The sequence below is a fragment of the Penicillium macrosclerotiorum genome (genome assembly GCF_028827735.1).
Source record: "Penicillium macrosclerotiorum strain IBT 26536 chromosome Unknown utg000003l_segment0_segment0, whole genome shotgun sequence".
In the NCBI taxonomy this organism is placed as follows: domain Eukaryota; kingdom Fungi; phylum Ascomycota; class Eurotiomycetes; order Eurotiales; family Aspergillaceae; genus Penicillium; species Penicillium macrosclerotiorum.
The window spans coordinates 543,011-563,828 of record NW_026643083.1 but is presented as its reverse complement, the minus strand read 5'-3'; the positions used below and the strand labels follow the sequence as shown (position 1 = coordinate 563,828).

Sequence of the window (20,818 nt, the reverse complement as noted above, 5' to 3'; positions counted from 1 at the left end):
GGAGGGGGGCGTTATGGGATGAGAAGGTTATCGGGCGACGCGCGCGCCTAGGGGCATGTCGGAAGTGCACGAGCACCAGTCACGATCGTATCCAAGTTCAATCGGTTCCAGTCACGAAACTAGAGGAGAAGACACGAAGGCCTGAAGCGCAAGTTGTCCGGGGAAAGGAGAAGTCACGAGAGTCTAAATTAGGGCAGGCGACCCACCCGCCTCCTTTTCTCGCGATGTCATGGTGGCCACTCCGCCGACACTCCCGACCATCTGATTGGTACGTCCGGCGGTGATTGTATTGGGATCAACCGGTAGCTGATTCCATCCCGCAGGTTCTTTGGAGGGGGAGGGGAAGCTACTTGTGCTACGGGGAATACCAGGTGCCAGGTCCGTCTGGGGGACATTTTAATGCCGGCTGCTTCGGTGGGACGGCGGGCTCGGGGAGCTGTTGGGGGTGGCCACAGGTGAGCCGGATGGAGTACTCCAGTAGTACAATAGCACAGTGGTACAAGGGTACACTACTATGAATACATCCTGAAGCCTAGAGTTTGCAAATGCAAAGTCCTGATCATGCAGGACAACGCCGGAGCTTCGAGTCCGAGCAGCGCAAGTGAACAGAAGAGGCCAGAGTAGCGCACGTATTGTTTATGCAGAACAGGCACATGATGATCCTGGCACAAGAACTGCCGGTCGCCACCGCCTTGAACCGTTCTCCCTGTTTAGGAAACCGCGAAAGCGATCGATCACGTGTGATCGACCCCGCGAGAGCAGAACGGATGACATAAGCACAGTTGCCCGGGACGACGCGCGTGTCAACAGTCTCGAGGATGCTGCAGTGCGCAGATGCGTGAGAACGCGTACTTCGATGCGTGAATTCAGTCAAGTCCATGATTGAGGGCTTTCTTCACACCTCATCCCTCTCAGCAATAACACTTGATCCGTATTAGAAACAAACTTCCCACCCACTGTCACTACACCGCTTCTGTGGAATCAACAATCTGCAAGGGTCCATGCTCCGCAACCTTGTCGTCTCAACCTCAACACTGTGTTGACCTGGCTTGATGTTCCAAGAAATTTGCTGCCTGTGATTTTCGGGAGGGGTTGACACCATGTCCGGAATCTTGAATGAAGCTTTCACCCCATGCCCCTTGAAGACACGATCGCCTGGGTTTAGTGAACACAGCGGCAGCGAGATCTTCGACAGCGTGTTTGATGGCGACTCGCCCTTTGAGACCACGGAGCAGGTGGACTTCACCACCGAAGTACGAGCGCCGATATTGACCGGAGTCCGACCACGACGAGCCAATCGAGCCGGTAATACCTTCCAGATTCACGACGACTTCGAAAAACCGACGAATCCAGCAGAGAAACGCAGACGGCCAAACGCAACGACCAGGGCGCCTTCGGAGCGTAAATTGTCCGTGCTTGCCCAACCAGCTCAGCGCTTCCGCCCGAAAGTGCACCTTACTCTGAGTGTCTCATCCCGACCGGTGAAACGAGAGATCGATCCCCCACCAAAAGAGCCCAAGATATGCCCGAACCTGAGCGATGAACCATCACCCGCCACGCAGACCCGGAATACTGCATCAAGCCGTCCACAGAATATCCCAGAAGCAGAACTCAGGAAACATGTACGACGCAATACAGTTTACATCCCTCCGGATGATACGACCGTGGCGAGTGTGTTCATGGGCTTATTTAGCCCGTTGAAAAAGTCGAAGGGAAACACATCGGATCAACTCGTAGAGGACACACAAGTGGATGTGTTTGAAGCAAAGATAATCAAGCAACAAGCGAGAAAGTCCTTGGCAGTTTCAGCTCGCCGACCCCCGTTGCAGCCAAGTGCGAAAATAGCCCAAGAAGCTGCCCAGAGGGTGGACGTTGCTGGAAAGAACGGCGGCAAAGAGAATGTTCCCCCTGGTACTTTTGCTGATATTGAGAAGCAAAGCTTCGTCATATCGAAGCCCCTATCGAAGCCCAAACGAATCAGTTCCGTCTCTGCCTTCAAGCCTGCTCCTACAACGGTTGCCCAGCAGGTGAAGAAATCCGACTATATCGATTCAAACCCCACAATCGTGGAGAAACAACCAACAAGACGAGATGTATTGGGTGAAAAGCAAAACAATGTGAAGCTTTTCCCAGCCCCTACCCGTTTGGAGGGAAGTGCTCGTCCGCAACAGAGACCCCTAGCGAACCACTCGGCGTCACTAAATGCTCGAGCATCAGCTTTATCAGAGCGCCTTTCCCGTTCGGAGTCTCTTCATGCCTCACGTATTGAGAGTGTCTCTGCAAAATTGAAACAGCTAAACAATCAATTCCCAATACTCACAGAGAATATTTCTAAGCCGGCTCTGTACGAAGAAAATTGGCTTTCCCACCAGGAGACTGTGATTTCACAACTGGTCAATGCGTTGTTTGAATGCTCAGATAGAGATTCGGATACCTTCAACTCAAATGAACTACGCCTAGAACTTCTTCAAATTTACCATACGGACTACTTCGCTCAACTACACCAGCGCCTACAGGCGTCTTTGTCATGTGGAATATTGAGTATCCCCAGAGACACACTGGTCCACGCCAACCGCCTCAAGCAAGATGTTGGTCTGAAGCGGAAATTTCTCGACATCTGGATTCAATCATATGATTTATATGCCCTGGCAGCAGCGGCAGAGACCGTTGTGGGCCGGAAGGTTTTCAGCAGCTCTGCCATGACCGAGCATGGCAGGGGGCCTTCAATTGAGGACGCCGTTAAATTTGAAAGAACCATGACTCGCAAGTTGGAACGATTTTTGGATACATTCTTGCTCCGCAATGACGATCTCGGTCCATCGGGACCCAGCGCGAAGGAGACTTCTCCTGAAATACAAGCCAAGATTTATCGTCGGACGGTACTTCGAAGCATTTTGATCGTTGTGCTTTTGGACCACGGAAAACAGTCTTCGGGCGTGAGTCTCCCGCGAAAACTTTTTCCAACCTATTCTTCTCTGAAGTCATCGGCGGAGGTCATCCAGGCTCTGGCACGCCTACTCTTGCCTTCATGTGGGGATATCATAAAGCCACTTCTGCATCTTGGTTGTCAACTGTCTTACAAGCAGCATCTTCTTCAAGAATATGATTACCAAATGCACAACCTTGCTGTGGATCTCAGAGATGGTGTTCGCCTAACCAGAATAGTTGAAGTTCTCTTCTTCACATCGGCGCATGTGCAGACCCTCGAAGACCAAACTGAAGTTACTCTCTCGACCGGAGAATCCGTCTCGCTTCTTGGGAACGAAAAAGACTTACCTCTCTCCAAGCATCTAAAGTATCCCTGTGCCAGTCGAGTAGCGAAACTCCACAATGTACGGGTTGCACTATCTGCCCTGAATACAGTCCAAGGCTCTGGTACCATTGTTGGTAGTATAAGACCTGAAGATATTGTGGATGGGTACCGTGAAAAGACCATTGCCCTCCTTTGGGCTCTTGTGAGCAAATGGGGTCTTGTTGGTCTAGTCGATTGGCATGATGTCGATAAGGAGATCATGAGGCTAAAACGCAAGGCAGCTTTGGAGCTTGGATATGACCGTATCAAGGATGATCCCTCATTTACGTGTGAACACCTCCACGATAAAGACAAGCACATTAAATCGCTCCAGCAATGGGCTGGAATCCTCGCTACTCTGAATGGCCTTCATATCGACAATATGACAACCAGCTTTGCTGATGGACAACTATATGGGAGCATCGTCGACGAGTATGAACCATATATCACAGGAGGCATTCGACCACAGAATCTGCAGGGAGGCAAACAGTCTGTCTCAATGACATTAGAGTCTCGACTTCGATTGTTGGGGTGCAGCTCGCAATATGGTAAGCTGTTCCTCGACCGGAAGAGCATGAGCTTGAAAAATTACTAATGTCTGATAACAGCTTGCCTCGTCTCTCCGGGAATAGATTCGCCGCATTTCCTTGACGATGATTTCACACTAGGAGCTCTCGCATTCCTTTGTTCAAGGTTATTATCTGCTTCGAAACGCCCCCGCGCAGCCACAGTGCTGCAGCGAGCCTGGCGAGCTCACCTTGCCAAAAGAGACGAGAACCGCCGTGCGATCGCACGCAATCTTGCTGCACATTGTGCAATCGTTGTTCAAACAAGAAACGAGATATTGTGGGCAAAAGAGGTTATCACGCGTTACTGGAGGATGTATCAGGCTCGCAAGCGACGACCAAAAGCCATTCGAGCTCAGTCTTCACATATTGGTTATCACCAGAGCCGGAAAAATCCCAAACGCCGTCTTTGACCCCGCCCATCCATTACTAACTGGGATTCGTTTGACGATCTCTTCACGATGACGAAAGCGTTCTTTACATCATACATTCACTTCAAGGTGTTGATTTTGTTTCCTGAGATTTGTTTATGGAGTTGAAGGGCAGGCTTTACCCATCATCAGAACTGTTTGAGGACCTGGTGTCCTGTTTCCAATCCTTTTTACGCAACATACCCCCTATTGTACCTTCGCACTCATTCACTTGACATCACATACTTTCTACGCAATTTCATATCTGAACTTGATTGATTGCCGGCCATGGCGAACCGAGTGGTGCCCTGCACCACACTTCTCATATGAAAGACGTAGGGTTAAAATACAGTTCATCATGCCAGTTCCAACAATCGGTTTGTATAATCCTCGGAGCCCGTTTACCAGCCGCCGTGCTGTGAGTTTCAATGTCAGCGTCTACTTTCTTTAGATAGTGATAAGACTGGACAGTCATGCTTACCGGACCGCCAGGGCCACCGCCATGGGGACCACCAGGACCACCGCCATGGGGACCACCAGGACCACCAGGACCACCAGGACCACCAGGACCACCGCCGTGAGGGCCACCAAAACCTCCAGGACCTCCTGGACCTCCAGGACCTCCAGGACCACCAGGGCCGCCGTGAGGGCCGCCAAAACCGCCAGGACCACCAGGACCACCAGGGCCACCAGGGCCACCGTGAGGGCCCTCATGGGGGCCAGGACCGCCATGAGGACCGCCAGGGCCACCAGGGCCGCCAAAACCGCCAGGGCCTCCTGGACCTCCAGGGCCACCAGGACCGTCGTGGGGACCGCCCTCAGGATGATGATGGTGGAAAAGACCCATTTTCGTGTGTTTGCGTGCGTGGAATAGATAGGATGGCTTGAAGATAAATGACTGCCGATTCGTGTGAAGGAGATGAAGTTAAGACAGATATCTGGGCCATACCCCGAGTCTTTTAAGTACGCCAATCCTGATCCAAGATTAAGTCATGCTGGGGCTTGCTGAGGCTTGGGGTTCAGCGTGTGGATGATCGTCATCCTGGCTAGTCCTTTCGAAGCCCCTCTGGGTGGCGTGGTCAATTACATTGGGGAATTGCCAAGAAAGCCATTTGAAGCCAAGAAAGATCCGGAAAATTCAGAACTAGGCGGCTGCCTAGCGATTTGGCACTAATAATTTATGTCGTGTTTGCACTGTCCACGTTTCCGGGCAATATCTTTTACCTGAGTTTTGTCCCGTTAAGCTATCGCAGATCTCCACAATAAGGTTTGCCACAACAAAACGGCCCTCCAGAATCGATCTGATCGCAATATGAGATGCAATATCTATGAGTATGACATCATATAAGGATGTAATAGGGTGCTATCTGAGGAAAGGAGAGTCGAGATTTCCTCATACGTGATGTCGTCCACGCAAGCAATTTTCAAGCAGCGAATCCGGCCCAGCCCTACCCGAATCAGCCACTTGATGATACGGCGTGCTAAGCCGCGCCCCACAATGAATCGAACGTGGAGCCGAATGACGCGTCAAGGGGCACTACTTGCGCATAATACTGAGTAGCACAACTGCCGGATCAGACTATCGAAGTTTGGGCAAGAGAAAGGGCACAATTGAGGAAAAATTATTATTGCATAGTGCTAATTGAGATCTCGGACTCGTGTTGTTGCCTGCGTGTATCCCTGAATTGACTTAAATACTCGCAAATGTCGTTCAGTCTTTGATGAACTTCTTCTCCAGTTCGTATCACTATTAATCCACTCCTATACACCATGTTCGGAAGCATTCTTAGCTGGTTCCAGCCGGCCCAACAGCCCGCCACCGAGAGCAAGTGGGACGCCAACACCGTGACCATGCAGCAGCCGAACAGCCCTTCAGCCCCAACTATGAACCAGAATGACTCAGAACAAGCTGTGAGAATCCATTGACTATTAATATGCCAAGAATGCCAAGTTCTGACCCTAGTAGGCTTCGCCCGAGAGCATGAATGTCAACATGCGTGGTGGTTTCATGCCCGGTGAACCAGATGATGACTGGTGGGTCTACTCTGCTAGCACATTTAGCTTGCTCCGTGATCTCTAACATTTGCCCTTCTTTTCTTCTAGCTGTTGCTGTTTCTGCTGCTGCGACTGTTGCGGCCCTGACGGTCCCCCAATGGGTGGCATGGGTCCCCCAGGGCCTCCCGGCCCTTGAGCAGATATGCCACATCAAGAAAGTTAGACGGGAATTTTGTACATACAGCAATTAGCATGGCATGCTTTGAGAAGATCGCAGAGGCGTTAAAGTCGTTCTCGTTTGAGCCTAGAAATAAATACCAATAGTTATTATTCGTTAATTTTATAATATTAGTAACCGCGACTTTCTTTATTAACTAGCTGCTGGGGTGGCCACTTCCATCGCAAGCTAAGCCACTGGCTCTGCCAAAAATGGAATCTATCTATCTGAAAAATTTGGCAAAAAATAAAAAAAATAACGATTTCTGATTTCACCGTGAATTTGAGATTAGATGGAGTGTCAATGTATTCATCAAGTTTTTGATGGACAGCATATATAACAGGGCCATCTACTCCCTAATTACTAATTTAACAAAACCTTACACTACATAGCGAAAAGGCTTGCTTTTTCAAAAATAAACTTTAGAAATCACCTAAAATAGTGCTCTTTGTAACTATCTATTCCGTCATACTTAGTCTCTGGCATTTATTCGTGTTACCTTTCTTTTTTGAAGGGTCTAAACGATTAGGGATTAGCTTATTTATTATATCATAAAAAGTCTTTTTTGGGTGAATGTAGCGAATTCTAAGTAATGAGACTTTGAGGTCGGACTATGCAGATCATATCTGCTACTCGTGAGTGGTTTTCTAATTCATGACTTTCTCTCTCACACACAAACTCTCCCACCGCCATTCCTAACATTGGCGCTGGTTTTATTGTCTCCACTATTGCTCAGAATGGGCTCCCCTCCAGAAGAGCCTGGAGTTCTTCCATACGCTCGTGAGATCCTCATTCCCACGGACTCACCACTCCAGTAGGCTCCTGTTAGAGTGCCAAGCGCAACAAATGGCGCAGTGTGATCACCAGCAAACCAAATTCCTCTCTCCGGCATTCCTTTTCTCAGAACCCTAATGTCTTCATCTAATCCGATGTCCGGTGTCCCTTCCTTAGGCTTCTCACTTGTTTTGAAATTCATGTATGAACCATATCCCGCTAGTTCATCGTTCTGCCAGTTTGTTGCAAGCACAGCTCTGGGGCGGCAGTCAGGATTATCAGGACTATAGTTTGGCAACAAGGCATAGTAAGGACGGAAAAAGTCGTCGATAACCTGAAAGTATTCCAATGAATCTGAAGAGAGCGGTGTAATAAGAGATGTTATGTGATTAGCACAACCTCCATATATACCGAAAAGAAGGGTTGGTTGGGCGTAGCTGCCAAAAATTTGCGGAGAAGAGAGCGAGTTCAATTCAAGAGTCCATGACTCAGGGTTATTCTCGGGCGAATAAGTCGGATGCAAAAAGTGGGCGAATGATTTGAATCCTGTGGTGGATTTAGTTGATGAATGCGATTTTCCTGTCGCTGATGAAGAGGACGTTTCCCAAAAAGCTTTTGGGAACATAATATAGACCTTTTCTAATCGACTATATGATGTATTTTGGATGGCACGAGTAATTTCTGGAGAGAGAGCGGGAGAAAATTTTGTATTTCCATGCTTTAGCGCTCCAAGAGGGATTGTGACGACGACCTCGTCGAATTCCAATGCATGACCAAGGTCTGTTTTTACGCAGACTTTCTGATGTCCTTCTATACTATCGGCATTTTCAATACTTACTACTTTGTTGCGCAGCAGCATTTCCGCACGTTTTAGCACCTTGTCAGCTACAGCATGCAAGATCTGTGCGTGGCTACTCGCAACAAAAAGATTATCTATTCATCGCATTAGTAATAGATCATAGACGAAAGTTTCCCTTAAGATTGACTTTGCCTAACAAAAGAGCTGCCAGGGGCCATATAACAATGTACTCACCGCCATCAAGGCATTCTTCCAGCCAGAAGTATTTCAGACTTTGCAGTTCTAACGGATCACCTATGAACGCTCCCCACATCTCTGCCATTTGTAAGACCAAAGTCTGATCCTCTTCAGCCAACCCTTTTCTCACAACTTGTTTCATGAAAAAGTCTTTCAGACTGCTTTCCGGTGAAATATTCAAACTGTTTTCATTACTGTGTTGGAAAGCTTCTTTAATTATGTCCCAAACTAGATCTGAAATTTCGTTGGCTTTATCGTGACTCATGACTTCTCCATACTGATCGAAGACGCATGGATTGTCTTCCACCGTGGCAAGTACTGTTCCAGTTCGCTTCGCGAGATTCAGAATAGGGTTGTCTAGTGTTCCATGAATCCAATTAGGACCCCTTGACTATCAGTCAGCGCAGGTTTCAAAAAACAGTCTGCTTCTGGAGTGCACGACTGATATTGGGTCATTTTAATATAGAGAAAATAACTAGACGTACATATCAACAGGATGGCCGCATAAATCCATTTGGTGAACCTGTGCATATGTAAGCAATTCCCTTCTCTGCACATTTCATAGTGAAGGGTTTGACTTACACGTCCACCGAGTCTATCTCGGGCTTCTATTACCGTAACATTGATGCCATGTTCGATCAAAATCTCTGCACATCGCAAACCTGCTAAACCCGCCCCAATAACTCCTACATGGATGATTTTATCTTTTGCTTGGTTTAGTTCACTGAAACCCGTTATCAAAGCCCGCTTTTGAATTGATGACCTGAAGTCGCAAGAGCAATAGGAAAGATCCTGTTCAATCCAGGAGGCCTGACCAGGCTTGGTATAGCCGTCTTTTGAATGAGCTTTGGCTTCCATTGTGCCTACTTCAGCGGTCCACAGATACTTTGTACACTTTTTAATGGATAATTGATGTGTGCTCGGGGGCGAATATTTCTGTCAGCGCAGCATCCTGATGTTGAATACCTATAGACAGAGTATTTTCATAAATGCCCATTTTCCAAGTGTGGTAATATTATTCAATAGTTTTCTGAGCTATAATATAACTAACATCTATCAGCCAACGTAAGCCATAAGTAATGTTAGACCCCTCTATTTCAAGCAATCGAGATGATTCTCCATGTGGCGATACTCATAATTAGGCAAAGAACGCCCCAGCAATCCAACGCGCCAGCGGTCCAAAGCGCCAGAAATCCAACGAGCCAGTCATCCAAAGCGCCGGTGGTCCAACGCGCCAGTGGTCCAACGCGCCAGAAATCTAACGCTTCAAATGTCCAGCACTCTTTACGAATCCTTGTCGCTCAAAACCCGAAGGACCAATCCATAAAGGAGTCACGTGGTAAAAAAAAAAATCCTACGAGTGACAACGCATTAAGGCCCTAAGATAAGGTATAGGTGCGAACGACTGGGATGATGATAGATTCCCTTCAATACAAACCCTTTCGTGTTTCATCGTAGCTTTCTGCCCAACTGTGAGATGGGTGTTGGCGCAAACATGGACGCTATTCTAGAATCGGATGTAGCGGGCGGGTATCAAGAAGATACCATTGGCGGAGGAGGCCCAAGTATTTATAGAATCGAGCGTCTGCCAATTCACGACATTAACCATTTCGCAGAGCGTGACAAATATCTGCCCCCCGTAGGTGATCCAACTTATTGGCACCTCGTTCATTTTGGAGAAGGTTAACAATCTCCCATGCCTGTGAGGGCTACTCGGTAGAAAGGCTTTCTGGACAGCACTCAACGCAGTCTAGAGAACATGAATTCAAACACAAAGAACACAATTTCTTTAGTTTTTATCAAAGCTTTAACGCAAATGTGGCAGTGGTGGCCAGAGATCATTTATAGACACAGAATAACTGTCATCTAGATTTCATATCAAAAAGGTACTGCTCAGTATTTTCGTCCTTGAAGATATCTATCGATTGAGTTGGAATTCTCTTTCTCGAGCCAACTTTTAGTGTAAACTGTACCAAGATCAACCAAGTATGTATCTTCGTTGACATCAGGGAGCACATTTGCTGCCTTTGCATCTCCCCAGATACTATAATAGGAATAAAATTTGCTAAGCGTTTGCGAAATCTGATCTACCGATTTTTCTCGAAGATCGGAAATTTTGGGATCATGCCCATCAACTCAGTTGAGTGTAGCTCGATCACAAGCAATTTATGACAGAATAATCCCATGACAGACCCATTTGCACCCTGGACCAGACCTTCTAGTTGTGATATGAGGATTAGAAAATCGAATTGAGCCATGAGGACCTTTGAATAAGTGAGAATCTCTCCGATTGTAATACTCATTTGACTCCTATAGACAATATTAAAGAGGCTAGGACACCACTGCCCATGAATGAAAATTTTGCGAGGTATTTCTGGAAGCGCAGTTAAACTTCCACTGATTGGTACCTGAACGTCTCTGGGATGATAAATAGGGAATATTGAGTAGTCAATAGAAGGGAGTAAACAGGCCCCAATCAGATGATTCGTAACCTAATTATCACTATGAGACTATGGAGTGTTGAAGGAGTTTCGAAACTATTCAAAGCTAATCCATGCGAAATGGCAATAAATCCCTTGCTATCATTTTGAATACCTGTGGTCTTTATTATCTACTTTTCAACTCTCAATACTTAATGGTCATATTGGAACATGATATTTCTGATTTTATTGAGACTAGATAGCTCACTCTACCTAGTGTTTTTTCCTCTGTCAGGCGGGGCTTTCCTTTCTGAGATGCCGCCGCTTTTACGAGGAGGCTCAGAGTTAGACTCACAGCCTATTACAAAGCCGGTTCTATGAAAGTTGTATATCTCGATAGTAAGGATACCGTTTTTGTTGATCATTGTTTTAATATGTCAAAAATACGCGCGTTGGCTTACTAGGTCTTCGTTCAGGTACGTTGATAGTCGTAGCACTTAGAAAATCGTGTACAAAGCTTAGATTGTTGTTAAATATAGTGTGTTACTTAGTTAACACCCTCAGTAGGAGGTAGAAGAGGAGGAAAGATATTAGCACAACGCGGTGGAAGTAGAAGATTTGCTATATCTTTAATATGAGAAGGCCCAGGGGAAGCACTATAACGATGTTATTCACAAGTAAAGCGGATCTCATCCTTCTTTTGTTAGCTTTAGGCGTGGTGATCGTGTTTCCTGGAAATTTAGGACACCTTTAAGACACGTACGAAGCGTGCTTTCTAGCACACCATAAATAGCTGCTGTTTTACGTATAGAAGCCGCCGAGCTATTTTCAATAGCTTTGATGGCGATTTGTATACTACCATCTCTATCTGGCGATTCTGAACGTTTTTAAGAACGTTTTGGTGGCATGGTAGGTAGTTGAAGATAGTAGGTGACGCGTGGGAAGTGCGTCTTTGGTGCGCAGCTCACTATTAGTGCCTTACACCGCCCCCCCAACCCTTCCGGGTTGTGGGTGCGCCACGTATGAACCGTCACCCACACATAAACCGTCACTTTTTAATATTTCCACTAATTATCAACGCATCCTAGTAGTATCCATATAGAAACCCTGCCCGTTCTGACGTGCTTCCTCTGCTCTATCTAACGATGCCTGGCTCTCCTGTGTAGGTTCTGGTGGTGGTGATATTCTATATGTTTTCTTCCACTGCTTCCTCACCCGCTTCCGCTCTGTATCCGCTTCCTTCTCCTTTCTTTTAGCAATAGAACGATTTGCATCTCTAATAGAGAGAACCCCTGTTTTGCTAAGCGGAGTCTTAACCTGGCGCTTGGTGATTGGGCGCTGTAGTGGTTGTTGAGCTTCCCTAATCTTACGAATAGTATCGTTCGCTAGATTTAGGTTCTCTATAGCAATCTTGTTATAATGAAACACACGATCAAGATTACGTTACTGCCTTGGTGTAAGATCCTCTTGATATCTAGCAATCTTCCTTTGATTCTTTTCTAGATCCTGTATAGATCTAGGCGGCGATTGGTCGATACTAGAAGAAGATATAGGTGGTGGTGAAGGTGTTGAACGAAGCGTTAAATAATACGGTAGTAGATCTAGCGCTAGAAGATCTAGGATTTCTTGGATAGGAAGGCTATTAATAACCTTGCTACTATCGACTGGATATATCCTACGATCTTTAAACGATTCCCGAATAATTCGCTGGTTAAATGCGCGGTTTCGAATATCACCGATTATTCGAAGGAACTCTGATCTTCCGATAGGGCTACCACCCTAAAACGCGTGATCGTTATTCGCTAAGCGGAAGTGTTGCTTATAGCTTAGAAACGGCTTACCGTCAAGCGGCTAGCAAAGATGTGTAGTATATAGTAGGAATCCTATTAGTAGGATATCGTTCTCTTCGCAAAGGTGTAGGAATTCGAATGTAAGATACGAACCGTGGCTGTTAAATATTAGGATACGTTTTTCACCTAATTTCGTACGGTCGTATGTTGATTCTATAAAGAATCGAAGCTATTGAACTGCTATATTGTCGGTTATCTAACCGTTTAGCGATATAGTGATAGTAGTTCTTAGTGGTAGGTCTTCTGTTTGATTAAACCAAGATTCTATAAAGATCCCGTTGCCTTTAAAGATAAACCAGGGTTCTATCTACTACCCGTCGGCAGCGATACACTCGATAGACGTAATATTTTCGCCTTGGTCCGGCTGAGGAAGATCTACTATCTTCCTACTAGTAGTAGAAGATATAACGTTTCTAGATCTTCCTTCGCCTAGTTGAAAGCCGCATTTATCAAAGTTGTAGACTAAGCGTGCTAGTGTAGTCTTCTTGATTGTTTAGGCTAAAAGATCGTACCAATGTTGTAATACTCCTGGATCTTCTGCTAGGATTCGCTTTGATTCCTTCGTATACTGCTTAGTAGGCCCTAATTGAAGATATTTAGGAAGCCTATTAATAAAGCGATACGCCTACATCTTGCTAATCGGCGGCTTCCCGACGCGTTGGCATACACGATTCGCCCACGCTTCTAGTATCCTAGGAGTGATAGGCATATAGTAATCGTTCATAGATTGAATCCAGCGTACTAGAGCTTCTTCCTGATAGGATTCGAGAGCGTATTTAGCATTGCGTTTAGCTATAATAGGCTTTGTTTTCTTCTTGATCCGATCAGAGAGCGTTGTTCTAGGCACGCCAAAATCGCGTGCTAAACGCGCTATATTCGGCTTCTCTTCGCGTGATGCTGCTAAGCAGGCCTCGGCCATACGAGCTTCGTCGAATTTAGGCATATTTAGATAGTGGTTTTGGGTAGGGAAGCAAAAAATAGGGTAGTAGGAAAAGTGACGGTTTATGTGTGGGTGACGGTTCATACGTGGCGCACCCACAACCCGGAAGGGTTGGGGGGGGCGGTGTAAGGCACTAATAGTAGTCCCCGCCCACCCCAGGCAGGCACCCGATAAGAACGAGATGTCCACCAATCGTGCCAAAAACATAAGCATTGTCGTCGTTTAAATCAGTCTCATCGCCCTCCAGATCTTCAATCTCGTCATCTAGCATCCGACACGCGGAAGCGGTGTGGATGGGCGGAGACACTGCTAGTGAAATACTACTAGGATAGGAACGATTTGCAATACGGCTATTTGCGCCCGGACCCTGGACCCTGGACCCCGTATTTTAGGTACCTTATATAGCATACCCCTCTTTAACGACCCGTCCAGTGGAAAATCCCTCCAAGTTCACGCTAAGGGTCAGGTTAGCATTGCAACTCAACCTGGCAGCGCTTCGCCCCAAGACAAACTCGAGATATCAATCAACCGATTACCCACTTCACACAAAGTTCGCATCAAAATTGATATATGGACACGTCCCAGAATGCCTGACGAATCTTTAGCTGGAGAGGCTATATCCGCTAGGAGCTTCACAATAGGCTGGGTCTGCGCATTGCAGGAGGAATACGATGCGGCTTGTCGGATGCTAGATGACGAGATTGAAGATCTGGAGGACGATGAGACTGATTTAAATGACGACAATGCTTATGTTTTCGGCACGATCGGTGGACATCACGTCGTTATCGGGTGCCTGCCAGAGGGAAGGTATGGCGTTTCATCTGCTGCCAAAGTGGCAAAAGATATGACTCGGTCTTTTCCAAACCTGAAGTTTGGACTGATGGTGGGCATTGGAGGGGTGCTCCAACGTCACAAAAAGACATTCGTCTTGGAGATGTAGTCGTCGCGGTCCCATATAAAACTAATGGGGGAGTGGTGCAATATGATTTCGGAAAACGCCTACCTGATGGGTGTTTTGTACGGACAGGCTACCTCAACGCCACACCAGATGCACTTCTAAGCGTATTGCCGCAGATTCGACGGTTGTATAATGATCCTACAAAGCCCGATCGTATTGCAGGACACATGAAGCGCATGGATCCTTTCCCGCATTATCAACGTCCCCCTGTCGACAACCTCTTTCGTTCAGACTACCCACACACAGGAAATTCATGCAACGGGTGTTTATCACGAATGACAATTCAGCGACCAGTTCGTCAGACTTCTCGCCAGCTCATGGTCCATTTTGGAACTGTGGCCTCGGGAAATTCTGTGATCAAGGACGCTGAGATCAGGGATCGCTATGCCAATGACCCGGAGCTCAATGTCTTATGCTTTGAAATGGAAGCGGCTGGACTAATGAATGACTTCCCTTGTCTGGTCATCAGGGGAATCTGCGACTATGCAGATACTCATAAGAACGACGAATGGCATAATTATGCTGCGCTGGCTGCTGCTTCCTACGCAAGAGAAGTTTTACTTTCGTTGAAGCCTCGCAAGGTAGATTCAATGCCCTACCTATCAGAGCGAATGAAGAAGAGTGAGTTCCCCGTGGTGGATTTCTGCGCCTAGACGGGAGAGAAAATGATCGCTTAACGGGTCCTTCTAGTCTCGCATAGTCTGACAGAGGTTCAAAACGCTACCGGAATTACCCAGACTGTGGTCGAAAATCTCCACCGTGAGTTCCTATCTAGCAAGCTGCACACATGGCTGAGGGCTCCCGACATCTCGGTCAACTTCGTAAGAGGACAGGGTCTGCGCTATAAAGATACAGGATTGTGGTTCCTTACAGGCCGTAAATTCCAGGCGTGGAAGTCGGGCCAGCGTCAGAATTTATGGCTATATGGAGTCCCTGGGTGCGGAAAAAGTGTCCTCTGTTCCACAGCTATAGAGCATCTCAACGATAAAGAAGGGAATGGTTCCAGTGGAATAGTTTTGGCATTCTTTTTTGACTTCACAGACTCATCCAAAAGCTCTCTTGATCAATTGCTCCGTTCACTGCTTGAACAATTATACATCAGATCTCCAACCTCGCGACCAGTGCTGGAGCTCTTGCATCGTGAATCAGTGGAAACCATGCGTCACCCGACGACTAAATCGTTATCTTCGACATTGTTTGCCATGAGCCGAAAGTCAACTGAATCGATCCAAATTGTCATAGATGCATTGGACGAGTGCAAAACAAGGACTGAACTGCTTGTCTGGATTCAAGAGCTGATTAAAGCTCAAGAAACCGACAACATTCAGCTCTTGGTCAGCAGTCGGAAAGAAGAAGACATTGAGAGAGCGCTTTCTTCCTGTCTAACGCAAGACGACGGCATCTCAATTCAAGGGCAGGCTGTGGACGCAGATATCAAGACATACGTACATGGCATGATTCGTTCAGAAAATGGCTTTCGAAGGTGGTCTGCAAGACCGGATGTACTCAATGAAATTGAAACAGAGCTTATGAAAAAGGCCGACGGAATGTAAGAGAGAATTTCTGTCCTTGCATATCATTTACGTGGCGCTAACGGGACTAGGTTTCGATGGGTGGCATGTCAACTTGATGTGCTCGAAAAATGTTATCATATCAGGGCATTGCGAAAAGCACTTGTGTCGCTTCCAGAATCTTTAGATGAAACGTATGCCCGAATATTGAGAAACATCAGACATGAGAATAGAGATGACGCTATCAGATTACTCCAGTTCATGTGTTTTTCTGAAGGACCCTTAACCGTCAAAGAAGCTGTCGATGCACTTGCCGTCAATCTGGCTGATGGAGCTTATTTCGACACCAGTGAAAGGATGCCTGTTCCACGAGAGATCACTGGGATAGCCTCCTCGCTGATCTCAACAACTCCAGATCATAAAATTCAACTGGCCCACTTCTCTGTCAAAGAGTATCTGATCTCCGAGCGCGTGGAGTCGAGTTTCAGTGCGCATTTGATCGAAATCGAGGCCCGCGCCTCTATTACAAGAGTCTGTCTCGTGTACATGAATCATCTTGAGAAATCACGCACCGCCGAAGAGATTATTGCCCTCTTCCCCCTAGCCGCCTATGCCGCCCAAAATTGGATGAAACATGCAAGATACGCTGAAGGCCGACCAGAGACCCTAAAAGCCATCAAATATTTTCTTCTAGAACAGATAGACGCATACACTTGCTGGCTGAAACTGTTTGAGCCAGACGAACCTTGGCGGGGTGTCCCACCAGAGCCACACCAAAGACGTGAAAGAACACAGCTGTATTATGCAGCCAAAGCTGGTCTTCCGCACGTCGTCAGACTATTGCTAGATAACGGAGCAGCTATTGATGATGAGGGCGGAATATACGGGACTGCGCTGCAGGTCGCTTGTATCAGAGGCCATGAGGATGTAGTGCAAGCTCTTTTGGAGAGAGGCGCGAATGTGAACGCAAAATGTGGTCTTCATGGTGACGCATTGACCGCTTCATGCTTCAGGGGACATGTTAGTATTACGAAGATGTTACTTGAAGCAGGAGCTTCTTTCGACCCCACTCACCCCTTGAGTCCACTCAGTGTTGCACGCAATGAAAAGCACGACGCCGTGGTGCAGTTGCTGCTGATCTCTGCACATCAGAAAACTTCTGAAACTCAAGCCTCCCTTTCTCATACCCAGTCCTTGAACTCTGCCAGGCCACTTGCAAATGAGTGTAAGTCTAACAATTATACAATTATGTGTTCAATAAGCAGTGTGATTCAAACCTTCAGCTTCTCGCTCTTTCATTCATGAGCTAACCGTTGCTGCTGACTCCAGATATGAGGTTTTGGTCTGAGCTGTTTCCTGCTGGGCCCGAGACGACCCAAAAGACATATCACACCTGGCAAGTGAATTGGTCGGATCCGAAAGGCAGCCCGACATTTCGAGTCGATGCAGACAGCCAAATATCGTGGTAAGTCGCCAACCAATGAATGCTGTCTATCTTGATAGTATATCTCAACATTTAATACAGGCGAGTCCTACTTTCCATTTCTGCGTCGGAGGGAGTGATCGCTCTTTACCTACACCACACTTCTGTCAAAGACGGGGGTCATTTTTGGCATGGACTAGTTCAATTTGCCTTCGTCGTGTGGAACCCCAATGACCCCTCAAAATATGTGGCTCGCAGTGAGTCGCTTTCGCGCCAGCACCACCGCGACAGAAGCTAAATAAGAACAGATTCGATGCACTACTTCCGCCCGGGTCAAACAAACTGGGGGTTTAGAAAGTTTTCTCGTGCGACAAATCTGGCAAAAGAGCTTGCCAATAACAGTAATCCTTCCGTAAGAGACATCGGTACAGTTAACATAACAGTTTACATACGGACCCCAGAGCCACCCCGTTGGTATTGGACACATCCATGAAATTATATGAACTAGCTACTGAACGATTTGTTAGGTATAACGGAAGGCCTGAAAGAATACCAATTGGTCTAAAAAACCATGCTAAGACAGGCTGGTTGAATGTCTTGCTACAGACCTACTATCATGTCCCTGCCCTTAGGAGGGTAAGTTGATGAACATTCCGGTCTATCCCTCGAAGTTCACTAAAATGAGCGCTCTCCTAGATGGTTTACAAGATTCCAACAGGCTATCGTGCAACCACAGATATGGCGTGGGCTCTTCAACGCTGTTTTTACGCCTTACAAGTTTCTAAGATTCCTGTATCTACAGATGAGCTCACTCATGCTCTAGGCTGGAGGACAGGAGAGCCCCAAGATGCTGAGCAGAAAGCCAGAGAATTTCTTGAGCTTCTTGAAGATCGCATGGGTCCGACCGCGGCCGGTTGTGATTTGAGAAGCTTATTTGTGGGCCAGACAGAAACCTCTCTTGTATCCCTGGACTCGGATCTGGGAAGATCTAGACCTGAATCATTCTGGGATCTTCACCTGAATATTACTGACCACCGGAGCATTCGTCATTATTGCTCATTTTTTGAGAGTCTCCAATCTTATAATTCCTCCCAGGGCGCTGAAGAAAACCTCTCTGGCTTTAAAGGGGAACTGGGAAGCTTTGGACTCACGATTCAATCTCTTCCGACGATCCTTGAAATTCACCCTAGGCGCTATGACTATGACATAAAATCGGCTCGATTCAAAAAGGTCGACGCCTTTTGGGAGTTCCCCGAAGAAGTTGACTTGAGCCCTTTTCTTTCATTTTCGGCCAACAGGTCAGAATCATGCGTCTATCGACTATTCAGCGTCATTACACACGAAGGAACTCTCAGCGATGGGGTATACTATGTGTATGTGCGACCAACCGGAGATGGGCCATTCTTCAGGTTTCATGATGAGCAAGTGACTCCTGCAATGTTGGAGGAGGTCTTGGATAGTAACTTCGGGGGTGACTGTGGTGACATGAACCATTCATGCAAGGTGGCGTTCATGCTATTCTATTTCAGAGTCTCCAGGATGCGTGAAGTCTTTGAAGAAATCAGAGAAGCCGATATTCCTCTGTCTCTTCGGTTTACACGTCTTGCGGCTAGAGTTTGACGGTGTGTCGCAGAATGCTATAACTAATTGATGCAGTGACTGAGTGAGACCGTGAAAAATTGCCACTTGATCCGCTACGATCTTGGTAAAAAAAAGCAATTCTGAGACTCTTCGTATTCTGGCCTAGTTGGGTAAACCAATTTTTTATGAACCCGAATTAGTGGTCCTTTGTGCACGTTGGTTTTGGCTTAGCTGAGTAGATCAACTCTGCGAGGGGTCAGCGTGAATAAAATCATACATCCATCTATACTGTAAGATGGTTTGTTTAAACCACCGTTACGTACAGTCTGTATGTTAACTTTCTTGGTCAATTGTGGTGAAATAAAATCTTCAATTAACTGAATTCGTGCAACGTTATATATTTGATTTGTGCCCGAAGTTGACCCGAATAACATCAAGTATCATGGATTCGGTTGTTCCATAACATTTGGTCGGTAGGCGCATACCACTTCCCATGGGAACCTCGGAACAAGAAAAAATAGCGAATAAGAGCCTAAATTTAGTCTGGGGTTAATCCCAATTGACAATATAGCATAGCGATTAAGTACTTTTATGGCGATTACAGGCGTCAACATTAGCACTTAGTGCAGAGAAACGCTATATCACAATACAATTACCATTCACACATTGAGAACCCGATAAGCACTAAAAGTATATCAATTGGACATTCAAATACTGCAATTAGGGAACAACTTACTTTTCTAAAACAGGTTCCACAGTTTTCATTATCAGTTTTGATGGAACGGCAAACACCACTGCATACCTCGCCATTATTGGGACAAATACAGCTACCTTCAACACAAGTTGCTTCAGGAGGACACTGGATGCCTATTAGCAAATCAAAACGAAAATAAACTAATGAATTCAATGGGGAACATACGGTCCAACCGCAATCTCCGCAGTTCTGAGGATCATTGCCAAAAGTATTCACGCAGCCTGAAGGACAGGCTCGTTCATTACTATTGGGACACTTGCACAAACCCTGGTCACATATTGCTCGAGGAACACACTAAATATTGATTAGTGAATGACTAGAATTGTGAATAAAGCGGAGATTGAGACGATACCATCTTGCCACAAGATCCGCAGTTTTGAGGATCTTTCAAAATTTCCTTGCAAGCTCCAGAGCATATAGCGCCAGAATTGGGGCATCTGCAAGCGCCCACGGAACAAAACGAGCCAGCCGGGCACTTACTAGCTTTTAGTCCAAAGGTCTAAAGCTTTTAGAAAACAGGTACGTACCTCATTACCGCATGTCCCACAGTTCTTGGGATCTATATTATTATCCACGCAGACATCATTACAAATTATATGAGGACAGTTGCAAGCCCCATCGACACAGGATGCGCCAGGTGAACACTACATATTCATCAGTCAAGATCTAGAAGATAAAGTAGATCAAAGGAAATTTCACTCAGCATACCTCATGACCGCATTCTCCGCAATTTTTATCATCACTGAGAGGGTCGGTGCAGCCCCCATTGCAAAGATTCCCATTATTAGGACACTTGCAAGAACCAGATATACAATTTGTCCCAGAAGTACACTTGATGAACGTTAGCTTAAGAAAATTCTCATCAGAGGCTCCGAGAAGCAGAATTTGCCAAGAGAAAAACATACCTCATTACCACAGATACCGCAGTTACTCACGTCGGTATTGAGATCCACGCAAGCATCATTGCATGTCTGGCTGTTGTCCGGGCAAGTGCAAACTCCAGAAACGCAATTTGCTCCGGAAGGACACTAGATTCACTATTCATCAGTCCACAGACTACGGATAATATGCTTAGCGAAATGATATCGCGT

General features: G+C 46.4%; 5 protein-coding genes across 5 annotated transcripts; 3 read left to right on the top strand and 2 right to left on the bottom strand.

Moving 5' to 3' along the window:
- Positions 1-1,100: 1,100 nt before the first annotated feature.
- Positions 1,101-4,271, top strand: sha1 (putative calmodulin-binding protein Sha1; the record flags this gene model as incomplete). The annotated part of the gene is made up of 2 exons (XM_057074813.1): positions 1,101-3,840; positions 3,901-4,271. 2 exons carry the CDS (start codon positions 1,101-1,103, stop codon positions 4,269-4,271), a joined length of 3,111 nt encoding a protein of 1,036 aa, XP_056934318.1.
- A 398-nt stretch (positions 4,272-4,669) lies between these two features.
- On the bottom strand, positions 4,670-5,115 carry N7462_003086 (uncharacterized protein; the record flags this gene model as incomplete). The annotated part of the gene is made up of 2 exons (XM_057074812.1): positions 4,670-4,684; positions 4,750-5,115. 2 exons carry the CDS (start codon positions 5,113-5,115, stop codon positions 4,670-4,672), a joined length of 381 nt encoding a protein of 126 aa, XP_056934317.1.
- Positions 5,116-6,038: 923 nt separating this feature from the next.
- N7462_003085 (uncharacterized protein) lies at positions 6,039-6,348 on the top strand (the record flags this gene model as incomplete). Its single annotated transcript, XM_057074811.1, has 2 exons — positions 6,039-6,179; positions 6,235-6,348. 2 exons carry the CDS (start codon positions 6,039-6,041, stop codon positions 6,346-6,348), a joined length of 255 nt encoding a protein of 84 aa, XP_056934316.1.
- A 799-nt stretch (positions 6,349-7,147) lies between these two features.
- On the bottom strand, positions 7,148-9,148 carry N7462_003084 (flavin monoamine oxidase family protein; the record flags this gene model as incomplete). The annotated part of the gene is made up of 3 exons (XM_057074810.1): positions 7,148-8,155; positions 8,241-8,681; positions 8,873-9,148. 3 exons carry the CDS (start codon positions 9,146-9,148, stop codon positions 7,148-7,150), a joined length of 1,725 nt encoding a protein of 574 aa, XP_056934315.1.
- Positions 9,149-14,086: 4,938 nt separating this feature from the next.
- On the top strand, positions 14,087-19,012 carry N7462_003083 (Ankyrin repeat protein; the record flags this gene model as incomplete). Its single annotated transcript, XM_057074809.1, has 9 exons — positions 14,087-14,307; positions 14,397-15,079; positions 15,149-16,007; positions 16,062-17,194; positions 17,299-17,434; positions 17,495-17,649; positions 17,701-17,804; positions 17,972-18,028; positions 18,089-19,012. The coding sequence occupies 9 exons, from the start codon at positions 14,087-14,089 to the stop codon at positions 19,010-19,012; spliced, it is 4,272 nt and encodes a 1,423-aa protein (XP_056934314.1).
- Between the last annotated feature and the right edge of the window lie 1,806 nt (positions 19,013-20,818).